Source organism: Acomys minous, assembly GCF_964271855.1.
Source record: "Acomys minous genome assembly, chromosome: 9".
In the NCBI taxonomy this organism is placed as follows: Eukaryota; Metazoa; Chordata; class Mammalia; order Rodentia; family Muridae; genus Acomys; species Acomys minous.
In genome coordinates this window covers 69,961,823-69,978,086 of record NC_140490.1, presented here as the reverse complement: position 1 = coordinate 69,978,086, position 16,264 = coordinate 69,961,823, and the positions used below count along the sequence as shown (strand labels likewise).

Here is a 16,264-nt window from a genome sequence, read left to right as displayed (position 1 = left end):
TTTTTTGTTTTTTGTTTTTTCCTGGCATTATATTTGCCATTTGTTGTTCTTGCTGCAATTCTGTGTGTTCTATAAAATGGTGTATCCTCAATGCTATATGGTAAGTGGTGGTTCACTTACATATGTGTATTAGTGGATGCAACACACACATACACACACACACACACACACACACACACAATTCTGATGTTTAAAAATGTCCTTAAGGGCCTCTAGAGGACGACTCAGTGGTGAAGGCAGTTCTAGCAGCCTGTGGATAGGCTCCCAGCACCCACATGAAGGCTGACAAATGGATGAAACTCCTGTTCCACGGGCTCTGATGCCCTCTTCTGGCCTGCGCAGGCGCCAGGAAATAGTGCACAGATGCTGTAACGGGAGTTCTAGTAATCATTGTATCTAGGGTAAACATTAGAATGAAACAGTTGTTTTTCACTGTATCTAGGGTAGACATCAGGATGAGTAGTTGTCTTCTAGAACATTCACCTTGAAGAAACCATTGTAGAAAACAGTGATTGTTTCTGTTATCTACAGAGTTGCTATTCTGAAGGAGCTTTCCAACCTTTGCATGACTTTGGTCACAAGACCTTCCTGGCACCCTTGGAATGTCTTGTGTTATTTAGTACTGCAAACAGTGCAGGTGTGTGATGTTTCCCTTAATGAAACCTACAGATTAAGTTAGGGGCTTTGGTATAAGGAACTTGTTTTATAAAAAAAAAAAAAAAAAAAAAAAAAAAAAAAAAAACCTTTTATGTAACAATCAATAAATATCTAATTTTGTGCAGCTGTTCAAGATTCAGTCCAGGACAGACTGGTTCACCCTGCTGCCAAGAAGCCTGAGTTCATCCTGCAGTGTCTCTCTTTTCTTAGAATAACCCATTCATTCCGAACACTGACAAGATACACAGGCAAGCAACGCATAGATAGACTTCAAATAAAAAATAAGAAAAATTTAAAATGCACATAAAGGGCCAACGAAATATCTCAGCATATAAAGGCACCTGGTGCCAAGTCTGCAGATCTGGGTTCACCCACTGGGACCTGCAAGGAAGAAGTGAACAGTCCCTGGGAAGCTTTCCTCTGACCTCACCCATGTGTCCAGATAGGATTATTAAAAACACATACCCACAGTAAACCTTTTCAAGAACATTTTTTCCCATAAAGCTTTTACTTTGAGACATTATGGGAAAAAAAACCTTACAGGTACATAGTGGAGGAGACATGATCAAAGAATGAAAGTAACACAATTAATAGCATCAATGCCTGCTAGCTTAATGTGGAAGCTGAAGTTTTGGGAGTTTGACATGATACAGGGGCTCAAAGAATGGATAGTATTCCTCTCCTTTCTCCCCACTCTCTCCTTCAGCAGAATCCACACCAACAGCCATGTCCTCACAGACCTCAGAGAGCTCACCTTCCTCCATGACCTCGCCCACATACCAGTACACAAAGGTACGTTTAGCATACATCAGATCAACCTTGTGATCTAGGAGAACCCAGGTCTCAGCAATGGCTGTGGTGTTCCTCACCATGCACACAGCTGTCTGGATCTTGGCCAGGCCTCTACAAGGTACAGCTGGTAATTAATGTCCACCATGAAGCCAGCAGGGCACCAGTCTACAAACTGGATACTATGCTTGATCTTGATGGTAGCAACAGCAGCACTGACATCTTTGGGAACCACATCACTTCAGTACAGCAGGGAGCAAGCCATGTATTTACCATGGCGAGGGTCACGTTGGTTGTGACTGGTTAACTGACTCAAAGCAGGCATTGGTGATGTTTGCTACAGAAAGCTGTTCATGGTAGGCTTTCTCAGCAGAGATGGCAGGGGCATATTTGGCCAGAGGGAAATGGGTGAGAGGGTAGGCACCAGATTGGTCTGGAATTCTGTCAAGTCAACACTCAGGGCCCCATCAAATCTAAAGGAAGCAGTGATGGAAGACACATTTGGCTAATAAGGCAGTTAAAGGGAGTATAGATCTGATGCTCAGTGTCAAGGTTTCTATGACAGATGTCATAGATGGCCTCATTGTCTACTCTGAAAGTACAATCATAGTACTCCAAGGTGGTGTAGGTGGTGAGGATGGAATTGTAGGGCTCAATCACAGTGGTGAAAACCTTGGAAGGGGAGCAGGATAAATGGAGAACTCCAACTTGGACTTCTTTTCATAATCAACAGAGAGCTACTCCATCAGCAGGGAGGTAAAGCCAGACTCAGTTCCGCCCCCAAAGCTGTGGAAAACCAAGAAACTCTGAAAACCAGTACACTGGTCGGCCAGTTTTCAAATTCTGTCCAAGACAAGGTCAATGATCTCCTTGCCAATGGTGTAGTGGCCACAGGCATAGTTATTGGCAGCATCTTTCTTGCCTGTAATGAGCTACTCGCATAGAAGAGCTGATGGTAGGTACCAGTGAGAACCTCTTCAATAACTGTGGCTTCCAGATCTATGAACACTGCCTGGGGCACATGCTTGCCAGTGCCTGTCTCACTGAAGAAGATGTAGAAGGAGTCTTTTCCCCCATCCCCCAATGGTCTTGCCATGTGGCATCTGGATGGCCAGATGCTATTTTCCAGGCGGTGGAGCTCCCAGCAGGCATTGCCAATCTGGACACCAGCCTGGCCAGCGTGGATAGAGACACACTCATGCGTGGTAGCTTTGGGTTGAAATGAGAGGGTGACAGAAGCACACACCAGGTCCTGACAGCTAAGAGTCGAAGTAATTAATGCAATGAGATGTTTCACAATGTTTTACTTTGTCTCCAAAACTGTTCAGAGTCCTGGGCCTGGGGGTAGGATGGGGGCGGGGCATCTTGATGAACAGAATTTATGGTGGAAGATAGTGGAAAAGGAAAGAAAGGGAGAAAGGTAAGGAAAGGGGAAAGAGAAAGAGGGAAGGGGAAGAAAAGGGAAGAAGGGGTCAGTGACAAAATGCGCAGGTGTTCAGGCTAAAAATTATTAAGAAATGACAACATTTACTTGCAGTTTTAGACCTTTATTTACAACGTGTGTTTGGGTGTGGCTAACTGCAAGGGAATGTTTATAGAAGATAAAAGATGTGGTCACTGCCTCACATTTGTTCAGGGACGGATGGAGCTGCAACCGTGGTGTTCTTAGCTCCACACTCTAATCAAACACGCGAGGACTCAAGTTTTAAAAACTTCTATAAGAACACAATGTTCATGTTGTCCACTTAAAGAAAATCCTCGTTGTCTTGCCACGAGATTTTCGTTCAGATAATCTTGACTGCATTCAAGAAGCATTACTTTTGTGTGTGTTCTCTCGATCCACAGAAGAGGGCTGGGTTTAAAGGGGTAAAAGAGGTTCCAGTAAAAAGGAACTTCTGGTGTCAGGGAGAAAGTGCCTTGTAGACTCACCTGTTCCAACATCCACCACCTTGAGAAGGATCTGGAAGGAGCTGGTTGCTAGTGCTTTAGGGGCAGTGCGGAAGCCCTTCTCCCTCTGTGGGAGGAGGAAACCTGGAGGACTCAGACTCTATGCTGCTCCATTTTGCAGTATTTGATTTCATCTTGTTTTATCTTTAAGAATGGGTTTTATACTTTGTATAAGGCCCGAACTGGCCTGGAACTCATAGCTATTCTTCTGCCTCAGACTCCAGAATGAGCCACTACACGAAACTTCACTTCACAACTTTATTGCCTGACCCCATCCTCTCTCTTGAAGGTTAAGGGCTTGATGTTGTCTCTGAATCTCAGGATGCCCGCATTCTCATGGCAGGTGGCTCAATCCTTTAATTCAATAAATGGGAATAAAGCAAAAGATGTGCTGCCTAATTTCTGCAGATTCTTTAGTCTTCCTAAACAGGACGCGAAGATCCTCTGGGTGTCGGACAAACATAATGACTTCTAATGTTGTCTCCTTTCCAGAAATTTATTCTGAACAGGAATCAGTTTGGATTTGGGGTGGCTTGTGGTAGAGCTGGTGTATGGAGAGCGCAGGCATGGGGTAACAGCTCTGAGACCAGCATCTCAGATTCCCATGGGTGGTTCCCCATCCCATCTACTTCCTGCCGCGCGAAAACTCTTTCCCTCCTGCACCAGAGCTGGCCTAAGCCTGGACAGTAACGGCTTTCGCGAGTTCAAATGTGACAGAGTCGGCCTCTGAGCCCGAGACTAGCGCACAATCTGATGAGTTTCAGAGCACGCGCGCGCAGCAGAAGACAAGCCAGTATCAGCATCCCAGCTGGGCCAAACAAGCTGCTGTAGTTCTAAGACAAACGCCCGGGGGGGCGAAGGCCATTTCCAGTCGGGGTTGCTCTTTAAGGAGCAAGTGTGGGCTCTCTAGATTTTTTTTTTCTGGCATTTTCAGGTTTGTCTCCTTTCTCAGGCTTCTATGCCCTCTGTTGTGGGTCATCTGTCTCAAAGCTGTCTGGCCTGGAATTCATTCTGTAGCCCAGGAAAGCCTTAAATGAGCGTCAATCCTCTCCAAAGTTCTAGAATTACAAATGTGAATAACCACGCCTGACTCCCAAGCCGATTTGTTCTGTGTTTGGTTGGTTTGATTTGGTTTGGCGGCGGTTGTTTGAGAGGGAGCAGTGACTACCCTGCCTGATGGCTCCGGGTGCTTTACTTTGGTTTGGTCTTGGAGGCTGCTTCCAGTAGAAACAAAATTAAAACAAACGATGCAAACTGAGCTTAATTATTCTACCCTTATCTGAGTTGAGCCCTTAAGCTTCAAATATTGTTCTCCCTAATTTTTAAAAAGTCCGTAGTCTTCTTATACAGTTTTCATAACTAATTTATTTTTATTCTAAGCTCCAACAACAATTGTTTTTCCTTGAACGATAACCGCTGATGTTTTTTTAAATGGTGAAGAGATAGATCTCATCATCCCGGATCCCAGTCCTAGACAAAGAAATATGTGCAGTGGCATACACGAAGGAAAAGCACACAGAAGCAGGACACCGTGTCCTCGAGCCCTAGAGGACAGGGCCTGATTCTGATGGCCCGGAAGGAGAATCTTGGTAAATTAGAGCAGTCTACCAAAAACGCAAGTCAGTGCGCTGGGGAAAGCGAGAAAAGTGCCCAATTACAGACCAGCTACCTCGGGAGCAAGGACAGCTCCGCGTAAGTGCCCCAGCAGCACACTCTCCGCCTTTTCCTAGGATTTTGTGGGGTACGGAGCCGGAGGCGGAACCGGAAGAGCACCCAGTCAGGAAGAACCTTCTTGTGAAGTCTCACCCGCGGGGTAGGAAAGCAAGAAAAACTATTATCCCTTGACTGTCTCATCTTCGTAGTTCATCGCTTTAACCTTCAGAATGTTTACATGTTTAAAACTTTATCCATCTCCCTCCCTCCGCCCTCATTTCCATTATTGTTTCTTATTGCTGTTGCTGTTGCTTTAATGTATGCCTTTCGGAATTTCCTGCCATCCTTTCCAGGAACTTTAAAACCAAAACACTCCAACTTAGCAGCTTTTTCGTGTGTGTGTGTGTGTGTGTGTGTGTGTGTGTGTGTGTGTGTGTGTGTGTGTGTGTGTGTGTGGTGTGGTGAGCCAAATTGATTTCTGAAGACATCATGTCCACTCTGACCTTTCCCCAGCTCCTTCAGTGACTGGAGAGCATAGGGCAATCTCTCATGCCGTTTTCCTCTTGCCTGGTTGCTAGCTTTTGTGAGTCTAAATTCCTCCACTTTTTGAAAATTGAAGGAATCAGAATCTCGAGTCTCCTGCCTCAGTCTCCACTGCCCAGTCACGTCTTGCTTCATCCCAACCTCTGGGATTGTTTCAGAATGCTATACATTCCTCCCCATTTAAAACAAATCTTTGAAGACTGGTGTGAAAAGAAAGTATGGACAGACTTGAAGAGTCCTTGGTGTGTTTCTTCTTGATGTCATTTGAATTGTTCAAGCCAATCTTACTTGAAGGCATTAGAGTCTGAAAAGGGACAGCTACCATTAAAGAGAGGGACAGTGGTGGTAAGGCTGAGGGAGGGAAACTTGGTTAGGGTAAAAGGCTTGTACTAAGGGCCAGTGCTGAAACACACAACCTGCTGTTGAATGTAGCCTGAGCCTGAGTTTCTTCTGTTCCTGATAATGTTGACATTGCAGACATGTAGAGAAGGTCCCTGTGGTTGTTCAAAGTTTCTGAGGCAAGTCAGGAAACACACTTTTCATCAAGTGCTCCATCGGGGAGGTATAGCCTAGTTCTATGATGCTATATTAGAGTAGACCCCGCTCTCCGTAAAGCACAAAGTGTACGTCTTTACTAACTATTATGTTCCCTATCTTTTGGAGTTGTGTTCAGGACCCTGGGTTCAATCTGCAACACTGAAGAAAAAAAAATTACAATGGAAAAGGAACAGTATGGAAAGTGATAGAATAAGACTTGCCAATGTTTGGGGGTAAAGCATCCTAACAAAAGCTTGCGCTATAAGGGGTACAACTGCCAAACTTGTGAAGTTGAAAGCAGTTCAGTGTAGCTGGAACAGTGAGCCCAAGAGGAAAGGGTTATGAAATGAAACTGTGATGCTCCAGGGGCTGGGTTATGTGCAGTTCAAAGGTCACTTTAAATGCTACAATTTTACTTTGAGTAAGAGAGGGAGGGAATAGCTGGTCTTAGAGTTGAGGAATCTCCTGTCTGCTAAGTGGAAACGGCCACATTACAGAAAAAGGAGACTCTTTAAGAGGCTTCCCAGACATGTCAGTGAAATGGTGGCTCAGAAGAGAGAGCACTGAAGTGTGGGAAGTCACCAAATCCTTGATACAGATTTAAAGAAGATCTAGCAAAATTAGTTGGTGAATTGTTGTCACAAATAATTACAATGTGCACAGTTGGTGGAGTTTGGTGTTTAGCAAAGGAAGAGAGGTGAATCCCACCCTGAGTGGAGCTAACTTTCTAGTTAGAGGGACGGCAAACTACATATATGAAAAATACTTCTCACAGTTGGGGCCTGAAGAGATAGCTCAGCAGTTTAGAATACTCGTCACTCTTGGAGAAGACCCAAATTTATTTCACCTACATGATGGCTCACAGTCATCTGTAACTCTAGTTCTGGGGAATCTCATACCCTTTTCTGACCTCCCTGGGCACTAGGCACATACACAGTACATATACATAGAAATAGGCAAAGCACTCATACACATTTTCAAAATCTAAATACTTCTGATAATGTAGGCCTTTACCTGTATATGTAGAAGAGACACCTGCTCCCAGTAAGCTTCGTGCTCAAAAATAGGTGGCTGTTGCCCCTGCTGGCAACAGTTCATAAGACCCTAAGTGTGTAAAAAGCTAGTTCCTTCCTTGCAGGGGCACTTTCAAATCAAACTGCACAGACTTCAGGCCAAAAGGTGTCAAAAGCTGGCTCTTTGAAGAAGCACATATCAAAGCTGCCCTCGAGACAAGTCCTAGAATGCATCCTGGGTGTGCCTCCTGTAATTCAGATACCCTTGGTTTAAAAACCCAGAGGTCTGGGGTACGAGGCCAGACTGTCTTTATTTTAATCAAGTTTGGTCGGCAGGTTACCTGGCCTTTTACAAATCCAAGCCACACACACCCCTACCCCCGACCCAAGGGACACAGTCTCAGTCCTGGCTAAGAGAGAAGCCACCTTGAGCTTTCTCAAGCTAGCAGATCTGCCCAGAAAGCTCCCTCACTGTGGAGGCCTTCCTGGTGACCAGTTCTCAGCACAGAGCCTTCCTCAGCTAGCTTCCAGAAAGCCAAATACCCCCAAAACAAAAAACTCTGCAACCAGATTCTCAGCCCAGGCCAAGAACCCACACTATAATGCCTGGAAAGGAATAAAACCTTAAGCTGGAGAGAGAGAGAGAGAGAGAGAGAGAGAGAGAGAGAGAGAGAGAGAGAGAGAGAGAGAAAGGACCATACCTTTGGCAATTAACATTTTCTTCCCACACCCCACACTGCCTTCCAACTTGCTACATGGCAGTAGCTAAAGATGGCTGAACTCCTCAGCTCCACCTCCTGAGTGATGTGACCACCAGCGTCCCAGTCTCGAATGCATCACCACACCTGGCTAATTAGGTGCTGGAGAGTGAACCTAGTGTGCTACGCACGCTAGGCAAGCATTCTACCAACTGAACCACAGCCCAGCTCATTTTGTCTTTGAAAATGTTTCTGAACATTAAAGATTAAGGGAGCAAACCCATGGAGTTATAATGAAATAGCAACTCACAGAAAGGACAAACACTGGTAAGAATTCTGAGGTAGCATAAGCCTTCATCCGCTCTAAGGAGTCTTAAGGAAAAAGGGGTAGGATTGTAGGTCCGAGAGAGTGGTGAAGGTAATATAGGAAGGCTGGAAAGAAGATAAGGTAAAAATTTGGGACCAAAGAACCAAATGAAGTCTGAGTGTTGAGACAACCAAAGATATGCTGAGAGGCAGAGAGGAAGGGAGAAGTAAGAGGAAGGGAGAACCTGAGGTGCAAGCGGAGGTACAAGGTAGAAAGGGAAGAAACTGGGAGAGGGTAAAGCAGGCATGGGGAGTAGGAAGTCCACAGGGGAAAGGCTGACTGTGGCAAGGAGGAAACTGAGATGGAGGGGCCTGAGGAAAAGAAAGCCAGGTGCAGAGAGTATTGCCGAGTCAGCCAGCCTCTACAGACTCTGGCGTCTGAGTATGCTTTGGTGGTTACTATAGACGCCTAACCTGCCAGGAGAGGCAGCCCAAAAGAAACAAGAGCTTGGCGTGAAAGACAAAGGCCAGCCCTGGGGACATGTTAAAGGTTTTCAGTGATGGAGAAGGAGTAGAGTGCCTGGATCCTTCCTTACTCCGAGTACCGGAAGAGATGGCAGCCAGGGCTCCATGGTTGAGTTTCCTGCTTCTGGTCTCCCTCTGCGAGCTGTCAACTTCAGGTAAGACGGGTAAGATGGGTTGAAGGCCACCATAGGGAGCCCTCCAGAAGCCAGCCTAACTCTGTGCTTTCCTGTTTTACAGCCTTGCTTCTCAGGCGCCTGAGAGAACACATTCAGAAGTTTCAGGAGAGCTCTAGCTTAAGCCAAAGCCTGGGTCCTGTGGTTGTCCCCAAACAAGGGTGGTTAGAGCAACCACTGGATCCCTTCAACGCATCAGACAGAAGGACCTTCCTGCAGGTGAGGCTAGTAGAGGAGGCCACTGTCCGCTGGACACTCTTGTCAGTCCGCTCGCTCTATACCTCCTCTGTGTGCCCCAGCCCAGCCCCTGCTTTCTACTATATCCTGTGCACCTATAATGCCACAATTTGAGTGATGAGAACAGGAGACTCTAGAGCACAAAGTCATCCTGGGCCGCATGCTGAATTTGAGGCCAGTGCTGCAACATAGACTATCTCAAAGCGGGGGGGGGGGGGGGGGGGGGACATTTAACATGTTGTAGAAATTCAAATTAGCCTTGAGATCGGTAGTGACAACAGGTGTTCAAAAACCACAAGAAGGAATAAATAAATTTCGCCCATTTCATTGCCTCCTCTGCAGGTAATCTCCAGAGGTTGCGCCACTCTTCCTAAATCCAGTCACTTCTTACTCTATAACCAACCACTGTTTCACAAAACAGCAGCTGCCTACCATGCACCGGCCACTTCCTTCTGTCCTGAGGATTTAAGAGTAAAAACATAAATAAAAACATCTACTTTTTTTTTTTAAGAAAAATACTTTATTGAGCCGCGTGCAAAAGCACCGTAGAGCTGGGCAGTAACTGGAGTGCCCACCTCTGCACCCCAGGGCCCCCAAATTTACTTTTATAGTTTATGTACTCTAGACAAGCCCCGCCAAGACAACACTAAGCAGATGCATGAGTTTTTTGGGGGAAAGCCTGGAGGGAGGGAGGGAGGGAGGGAGGGAGGGAGGGAGGGAGGGAGGGAGTCAAGACATTCATTGTCATTTTCTCTCTCATCGCCACTCCTAGAGGTACTGGGTGAATGACCAACACAGGACTGGCCAAGATGCACCGGTGTTTCTGCACGTAGGAGGTGAGGGCAGCCTTGGCCCTGGCTCCGTGATGGCAGGTAAGAAGCCAGGTGTGGGGAGCTGGTGTTAAGCAGGAAGGGGAGCCGCAGATGGATATCGTGAGACCTGAGAAGCTCCAATAGCTTATTATACTCAACTCACATCCACCTCTCGGCCATGTGCTCTTCACAGGGCATCCTGCAGCACTGGCCCCTGCCTGGGGGGCCCTGGTGATAAGCCTGGAGCACAGATTCTACGGTCTGAGTATGCCCGCTGGGGGCCTGGACACGGCCCAGCTTTGCTACTTGTCCAGCCGCCATGCGTGAGTGGGGGATAAGGAAGGTGTCTGGAAGTCTAGGGCTCGAATGGTGTGTGGGTGTCTCCATAGCTGTGTCTCTGCCCCTGCCCACTATTCTCTCTGGCTGCCCCTTTTCTTCTCTGCGTTTCGTAGTCTCTTCATCTTTCTCCTGTCATCTCTAACGCCATCTCTCCCTATCTCTGTCTTTCTCCTGACTTCCATTCTTGTCTTTCTGTCCAAAGAACATTAAAGCTCTCACTACGGACTATACTATTCCAGACCACCAGAATTTCTTAGCTACATTATAGCCACATCCTCTGTGGCTGCCCTTGACTTCTACCTAGAAAATACAACTCCTGTCTTAGCATAAATTGGATCCTGACTCTTTCCTTACATCTCCCTTTTGCTTAGAAGTCTATAGGAGCCACAAGGTTGCCCAGTTAGCTCACATTCACAGTGTAGCTCAGCTGTTCCAACTCTTGCTACACTGGCACATACCGTTTCAAGCTCCTGAACTCTTCCCTGTTCAAGGAACCTGGCCTTCCTTCTCCTAGGTGTTTTTATGTCTCTCTCTCCTTCTGTGCACCTCACTTCTGTTACTAATCCCAACCATCTTTTTCCAACCTCTCACCTGCTTTCATGCTTTCAACCAGGCTTATCTCTTCCTTTTCAGCTTGGTGCCTCCTTCCCTCTATCGGTCTGCCTGACTGTTCCTGTCTTATTTCTATCTCTCTGTGCCTCCCTACCTCAATTTTCTGTGGAAACTCAATTGGCTTCGAATGGCAGCTACAAGACACTGACTGAGAACCACCTCAGAAAAGCTCTGGAAAAGAAAGACCCCAGTATATTTCTCCTTTCTCTTTGGGTTTCTCCCAGTCCCTATTCCTTAGCCTATCCTGCCTAGAGCTCTTATTCTTCTGGGGCGCCCTCCATGACTACTTTTGGCTTCTCTTAGTTTTTCTTAAGTTTTTAATCTAACGTGCTAGGGCACTTTTCAGTTCTCACCTAAACTGGGTGGGCTTTCTCCATTGGCCTAGGCAGCTAAAGCCATCAGAAGGAACCTTGAGGCCAACTTAGGTTTTGGTACCGGTCTGCACAGCGGCACCCAAAGGTTGTAGGGTTCGACTTTTGCTCCTTTGCAGGCTGGCTGACGTGGCCTCTGCCCGCCAGGCGCTTTCTCGCCTCCTCAATGTGTCTGCCTCCAGCCCTTGGATCTGCTTCGGGGGCTCCTATGCTGGCTCGCTGGCGACCTGGGCCCGGCTGAAGGTCCCAAAACTTTTCGGATGGGAGAAGACGGGGTGGTCGGCCTACGGGGTCGGGTACGGGGGTAGGGGGCACACTCCCACGCCCCTCCTTGCCCACGCCTGTCACGGGGGCCCGAGAGGGACTCCGGGCCCGGGCACCCCTACTTGTCCCAGACTGACGCCCCTCCTTTCGTAGTTCCCCCACCTAGTCTTCGCTGCGGTTGCCTCTTCCGCACCGGTGAGGGCGGTAGTGGACTTCTCCGCCTACAACCTGGTAAGAAGTCAGCCTCATGGGGCGGGAAGGGAGGCCAATGCTAAAACCTGCACTTTCCCAAGGTACTTCCCACACGCCGCAGGTAGTGGCCAGAAGCCTGACGCAAGTTGCCATAGGCGGATCACAGGAGGTAGGCGGGGCCTACAGTGCGGAGGAAGGAGGGGGAATGGGAAAAGCTCTGGAAAACCTGGCCAGAATGAGTAGCAGCCTTAGGACAGAAAGGTCACGGAAGGCCTTAGGCCAGGCACGCAGTCAGGTTTTTGAAGCTGCTGGAACTGAAAACTAAGCAAAGCGTCCAAAGAGGAGGTGCCTTGTCGGAAGGGGGCCCAAGGCAGTGGGGAGGGGAGGGCTAAAGCAGAGGGCGAGGCCGATACCGGGCGTGATGGTTTAGGGGGAGAAGTCGTCGATGGCCAGGTACCTCTAAGCAAGCTCCAGTCTGGTCTGCATGAGTGAGGGTAGAACCTAAAGAAGATGCGGGAGACTGGAAAGGAAAATTTAGAGAGGACAGGGACCAGGGATAGGAACCGCCCCAAGAGGATGCGGTTCCAAGGAAGGGAAAAATCAAAAACCCAGCAAACGTCGCGTCTTGGTTTCCCAAGTGTCTCGGGGCGGCCTCCGCAGCTTTCGCGGAGGTGGAGCGGCTGCTGCGCTCAGGCCAGGCGTCTCAAGCTGTGCTGAGGGAGGAACTGGGCGCCTGCGGGTCCCTGGACCTTACTGAAGATCAGGCGGAGCTGCTGGGGGCGTTGCAGGCGCTGGTGGGAGGCACCGTGCAGTACAACGGGCAGGCAGGAACGCCACTAAGCGTGCGCCAGCTCTGCGGACTCTTCCTTGGGAACCAGGGCAACCGCAGTCACTCCACACCGTACCTTGGGCTTCGCCAGGCGGTGCAGGTAAGCCACCGGGACACGTGCTCAAGTCAGAAGCTGTCGTACCAAAGCTATGCTTCCACCCCAGCCGGCTAAGCTCAGACAAACGAAACTCTCCTCTTAGCCTTAAATTTCTTATCTGTAAAATAAGCCTTGCGTGTCTCACCAGGCTGATAGTAAAATTACCTTATTAAGCAGTCAAGTACTAAACACACAGTATACAAATGTTAGAGACCGTGATTATTAGCTCTTCTGTCTTGTTATGTGGTCTTGGCAGCAGCAGGGTCTGGAAGACAGCAAATGCACAATCGTATTTAACACTGAAGGGTGGGGAGCTCCGGGATCAGAGTTCTAGGGGTACCCCCAGTTCCATTCTACAGCTACGATTCCGCCATCACTTTTCCTGATCTAATCTGGACCAAGCTCTTTAAGAACACCACACAGAACTTAATTCATTGATTTCTCAGGCGATGGGCACTATTTTATCTCACTTACAGAAGAGCAAACAGGGAGAACGATTAACTCTTGCCTGGGGTGTAGCTTGATGATCAGACCTTGGCCATTAAGTTATTGGGACCTCCTCGGGTAGAATCCCACTGACTTCTGACACCCAGAAAAACCTCAGGAACTCACCCTTTCTCCTCACTCCTGACCTGTAGTCCTACTATATATAGGCTTGCTGGGAAAAGAGCAATGTGGCTATGTATGTATGCACCTATATATGTGTATACATATTGTCCTCTAGATCGTCTTGCGCAGCATGGGCCAGAAGTGTTTAAGCTTTTCCCGAGCGGAGACAGTGGCACAGCTGAGAAACACTGAGCCTCAAGTGTCTGGCGTGGGGGACCGGCAGTGGTTGTACCAGACGTGCACTGAGTTTGGCTTCTGTGAGTGACCCAACTAACCCCCAAACCAAAGCATCTTACAGATAGTCTGAACTCATGGTCACAACTGAACAGATTCTGAGGTCTTGTGTAACCCCAAAGGCATCTAGCTGGAGAGAGTAAACACTCACACTCAGGCCTCAACACGAGTGCTTTCCTCTTTCCTGGTGCTTTCTGTATTGTATCCCAGAATGTCTCCAGCCTTGCTCAGTCCCTGGGCTAGAAACTTTATTCTGATTCCTCCTTCCTATTGTCCAGATGTCCTGTCCAGCCCTGAGTCTTGCCCACTTTGCAACCTGGACAGTTTTCAGTCTTCCTTGTCTCTGCTTCTTGTATAGGATTGTTTTTAGCTCTTCTTGGTTTTTTGTTTTTCCATATGAAGTTTAGAATTTTTCTTTCAAGGTCTGTAAAGAACTGTGTTGGTGTTCTGATGGGAATTACATTGTCCTTCTCTCCTTCTTACCCTGTGGTCTTGCAAGGGACCTTACACACTGCTGCCTGGATCCCAAGCCTCTGCATCTCTATGCCTTCACTTCACCTGTGCAGTGCGACATCTACACTATAGCCAGAGAAATCTTCCTAAATATGGGATTGTACTTCAGTGATCCATGGTTGAAATCACTGGACAAAATACAGAATGACCAGTTAAATATGAACTGCAGAAAACGAACAGACAAAAACGACGCAGATACAAATTCAAACATCACATGTATAAAAGCAGTGGGAGTTTTGTGTATCTATGAAATAGGCATCCTGTATCGTTCCTCTAATCTGGTCATGCTACTCCAGAGTTAAGCTTTTATTTTCCTTTGGGGGGCAGAGTTTTGTCATGCAGGCCAGGCTTACCTTAAACTCACAGCAGTCGTCCTGGCCTTTTCCATCACCACCCTAGTCACTTGGGGATGTCATGGTCTGAGATATGTGGGCTCTATTTGGTAGAGCAGTGAGCTTATGGAGGCCACTACTGTGGGATGTTCTATACACTATTATTGAAAGAGAGCAGGGGCTGTCTATATGTATTTTTCACATTTACAGGAACTCTCTTTCCACAGATGTCACCTGTGAGAGTCCTCAGTGTCCTTTTTCCCAGCTCCCAGCACTGCCCTTCCAGCTTGATCTATGTGAACAAGTGTTTGGTCTCTTACCTGCCTCTGTTGCCCAGGCTGTGGCCCAGACAAACTCCTATTATGGTGGCCAGACCCCTGGAGCCACCCGAGTACTGTTCGTTAACGGTAAGTATGCCACTAGAACCTAGCTACACAACTCTGTAGCCCCAGCTCAACATCATCCTCTCCTTTCTTTCCAGGAGACACAGATCCCTGGCATGTACTGAGTGTAACACAGAACTTGGGGCCCTCTGAGCCAGCTCTTCTCATTCCTACTGCCTCCCACTGCTTTGATATGGCGCCTGTGAGGCCCTCAGACCCTCCCAGCCTCTGCCTGGGACGCCAGGTAAGAGGAAAGGCTCTGAGTATTTTGTAGTCTCATTTACATACTTATTTGAATGGCCCTTCTTTTACTGACGTGAGTTCTGACCCTACCTCTCCACAGAGAATCTTCCAGCAGTTACAGGCCTGGCTCAAGGATATCAAGAACAAGTAGAATAGACGCAGGATCTAAACCCAGTTCTTCACCAGCGTCGTCATGGCAACTGCATCCTGGCATTTCTCTTCACTGTACAAAAGCAGCTGATTTGGAAGGAGGAAGTTTCTAGACTTGAGATTCAGTGCCTGATCTGCATGCTTGTTATCCAGCCATCGTCATCGCCAACCAGAAGTGCTCTGTCACAGACTGGTGTAAATGTAGGCAAATGATCTCTGTCCTTTGTTGGTCTTGATACTCTGAATGGTAAACATCAGGGAAGTGTGATCCTCCCTGCTGGGGCCACCTTCTCCCAGATTGGAATCTGGCTTGAACTCTGCCCTCTTGCTTCTGGACTGTCCAGCCACTGCATATGACCTCCACGTCCTGTCTCTCCTGGGTCTTAGTCTGTGGTTGTCAACCTTCATTGTCAGCTTACCTGGATTTAGAATCACCATGGAAACCCAACTCGGCAGTGTCTTTGGAAGAGGCAAGCCATGCCTGAAATGATGCTAACATCCCATCCCTGAGGTCCCAGATGAATAAAAAGGAAAACTATAAGCGCCAGCATTCACTTCTCTCTGCTTCCTGACTGAGGACATGATGTACCCAGCTGTCTCATGCCCCTACCACCATAATGCTACCACTGGGATGTACTGTATCCCCTACTGTGAGCCCGCCAAGGCAAACCCTTCCCTCCTTAAATGTTTCTTGTCAGTTATTTGGTCACAGTAGCAGGAAAAGAAAAGATGTCAATGCAGTTTTTTTCCATTCTGTATACTTCCATTGGGAAGGTACGGCTGCACAGCACTTCTCTTCCTCTGGCCCTCTTTTAGTCTTCCTTTTCCTGTCTTCACTCCCTCCCTCTCTCTACTCTCAAATGTCACTCTCCAGTACTTCTAGCTTTCTGCCCGAAATGTCTTGAGTTCTGGCTCACCACCCTGGTTTTCTAAGTCTCCTTTTGAGAGGTTGGTCCCAAAGCTAGTTTCCTAAGTTGTGCCACAGCTCACACCTCTGAGCAGCTGCCACAAGTTGTAGGAAGGAGCGAGTTGGGAAAGGGAGAGCTTCTAAAGAGCACGTCAGGAAAGAGGGAGAGCTCTTTGAGGAAGCTTTGAGGAAGCTCAAACAGAGGACAAGTTTTGCCAGTTAGGGCTAACCTGAGTTCTATTTACAGGACCTACCCTGGTCCTCTATCAGCCTCTAAGCACAGTTCCTCACCAGGTCTG

The 16,264-nt window shown here is 47.8% G+C and overlaps 1 protein-coding gene and 1 pseudogene across 2 annotated transcripts; one reads left to right on the top strand and one right to left on the bottom strand.

The window, feature by feature from the left end:
- Positions 1–1,268: 1,268 nt before the first annotated feature.
- On the bottom strand, positions 1,269–5,247 carry LOC311605882 (tubulin alpha-1B chain-like; annotated as a pseudogene). Its single transcript has 2 exons — positions 5,063–5,247; positions 1,269–2,705 (listed from the first exon to the last, which is right to left on the bottom strand). The product of its transcript is annotated as a tubulin alpha-1B chain-like (transcript).
- PRSS16 (serine protease 16) lies at positions 5,051–15,931 on the top strand. The gene is made up of 13 exons (XM_084795699.1): positions 5,051–5,206; positions 8,609–8,823; positions 8,906–9,060; positions 9,851–9,950; positions 10,084–10,213; positions 11,332–11,455; positions 11,630–11,707; positions 11,790–11,837; positions 12,307–12,597; positions 13,319–13,460; positions 14,510–14,689; positions 14,764–14,909; positions 15,009–15,931. Exons 2-13 carry the CDS (start codon positions 8,685–8,687, stop codon positions 15,057–15,059), a joined length of 1,584 nt encoding a protein of 527 aa, XP_084651825.1. The 5' UTR covers positions 5,051–5,206; positions 8,609–8,684; the 3' UTR covers positions 15,060–15,931.
- Positions 15,932–16,264: the final 333 nt, after the last annotated feature.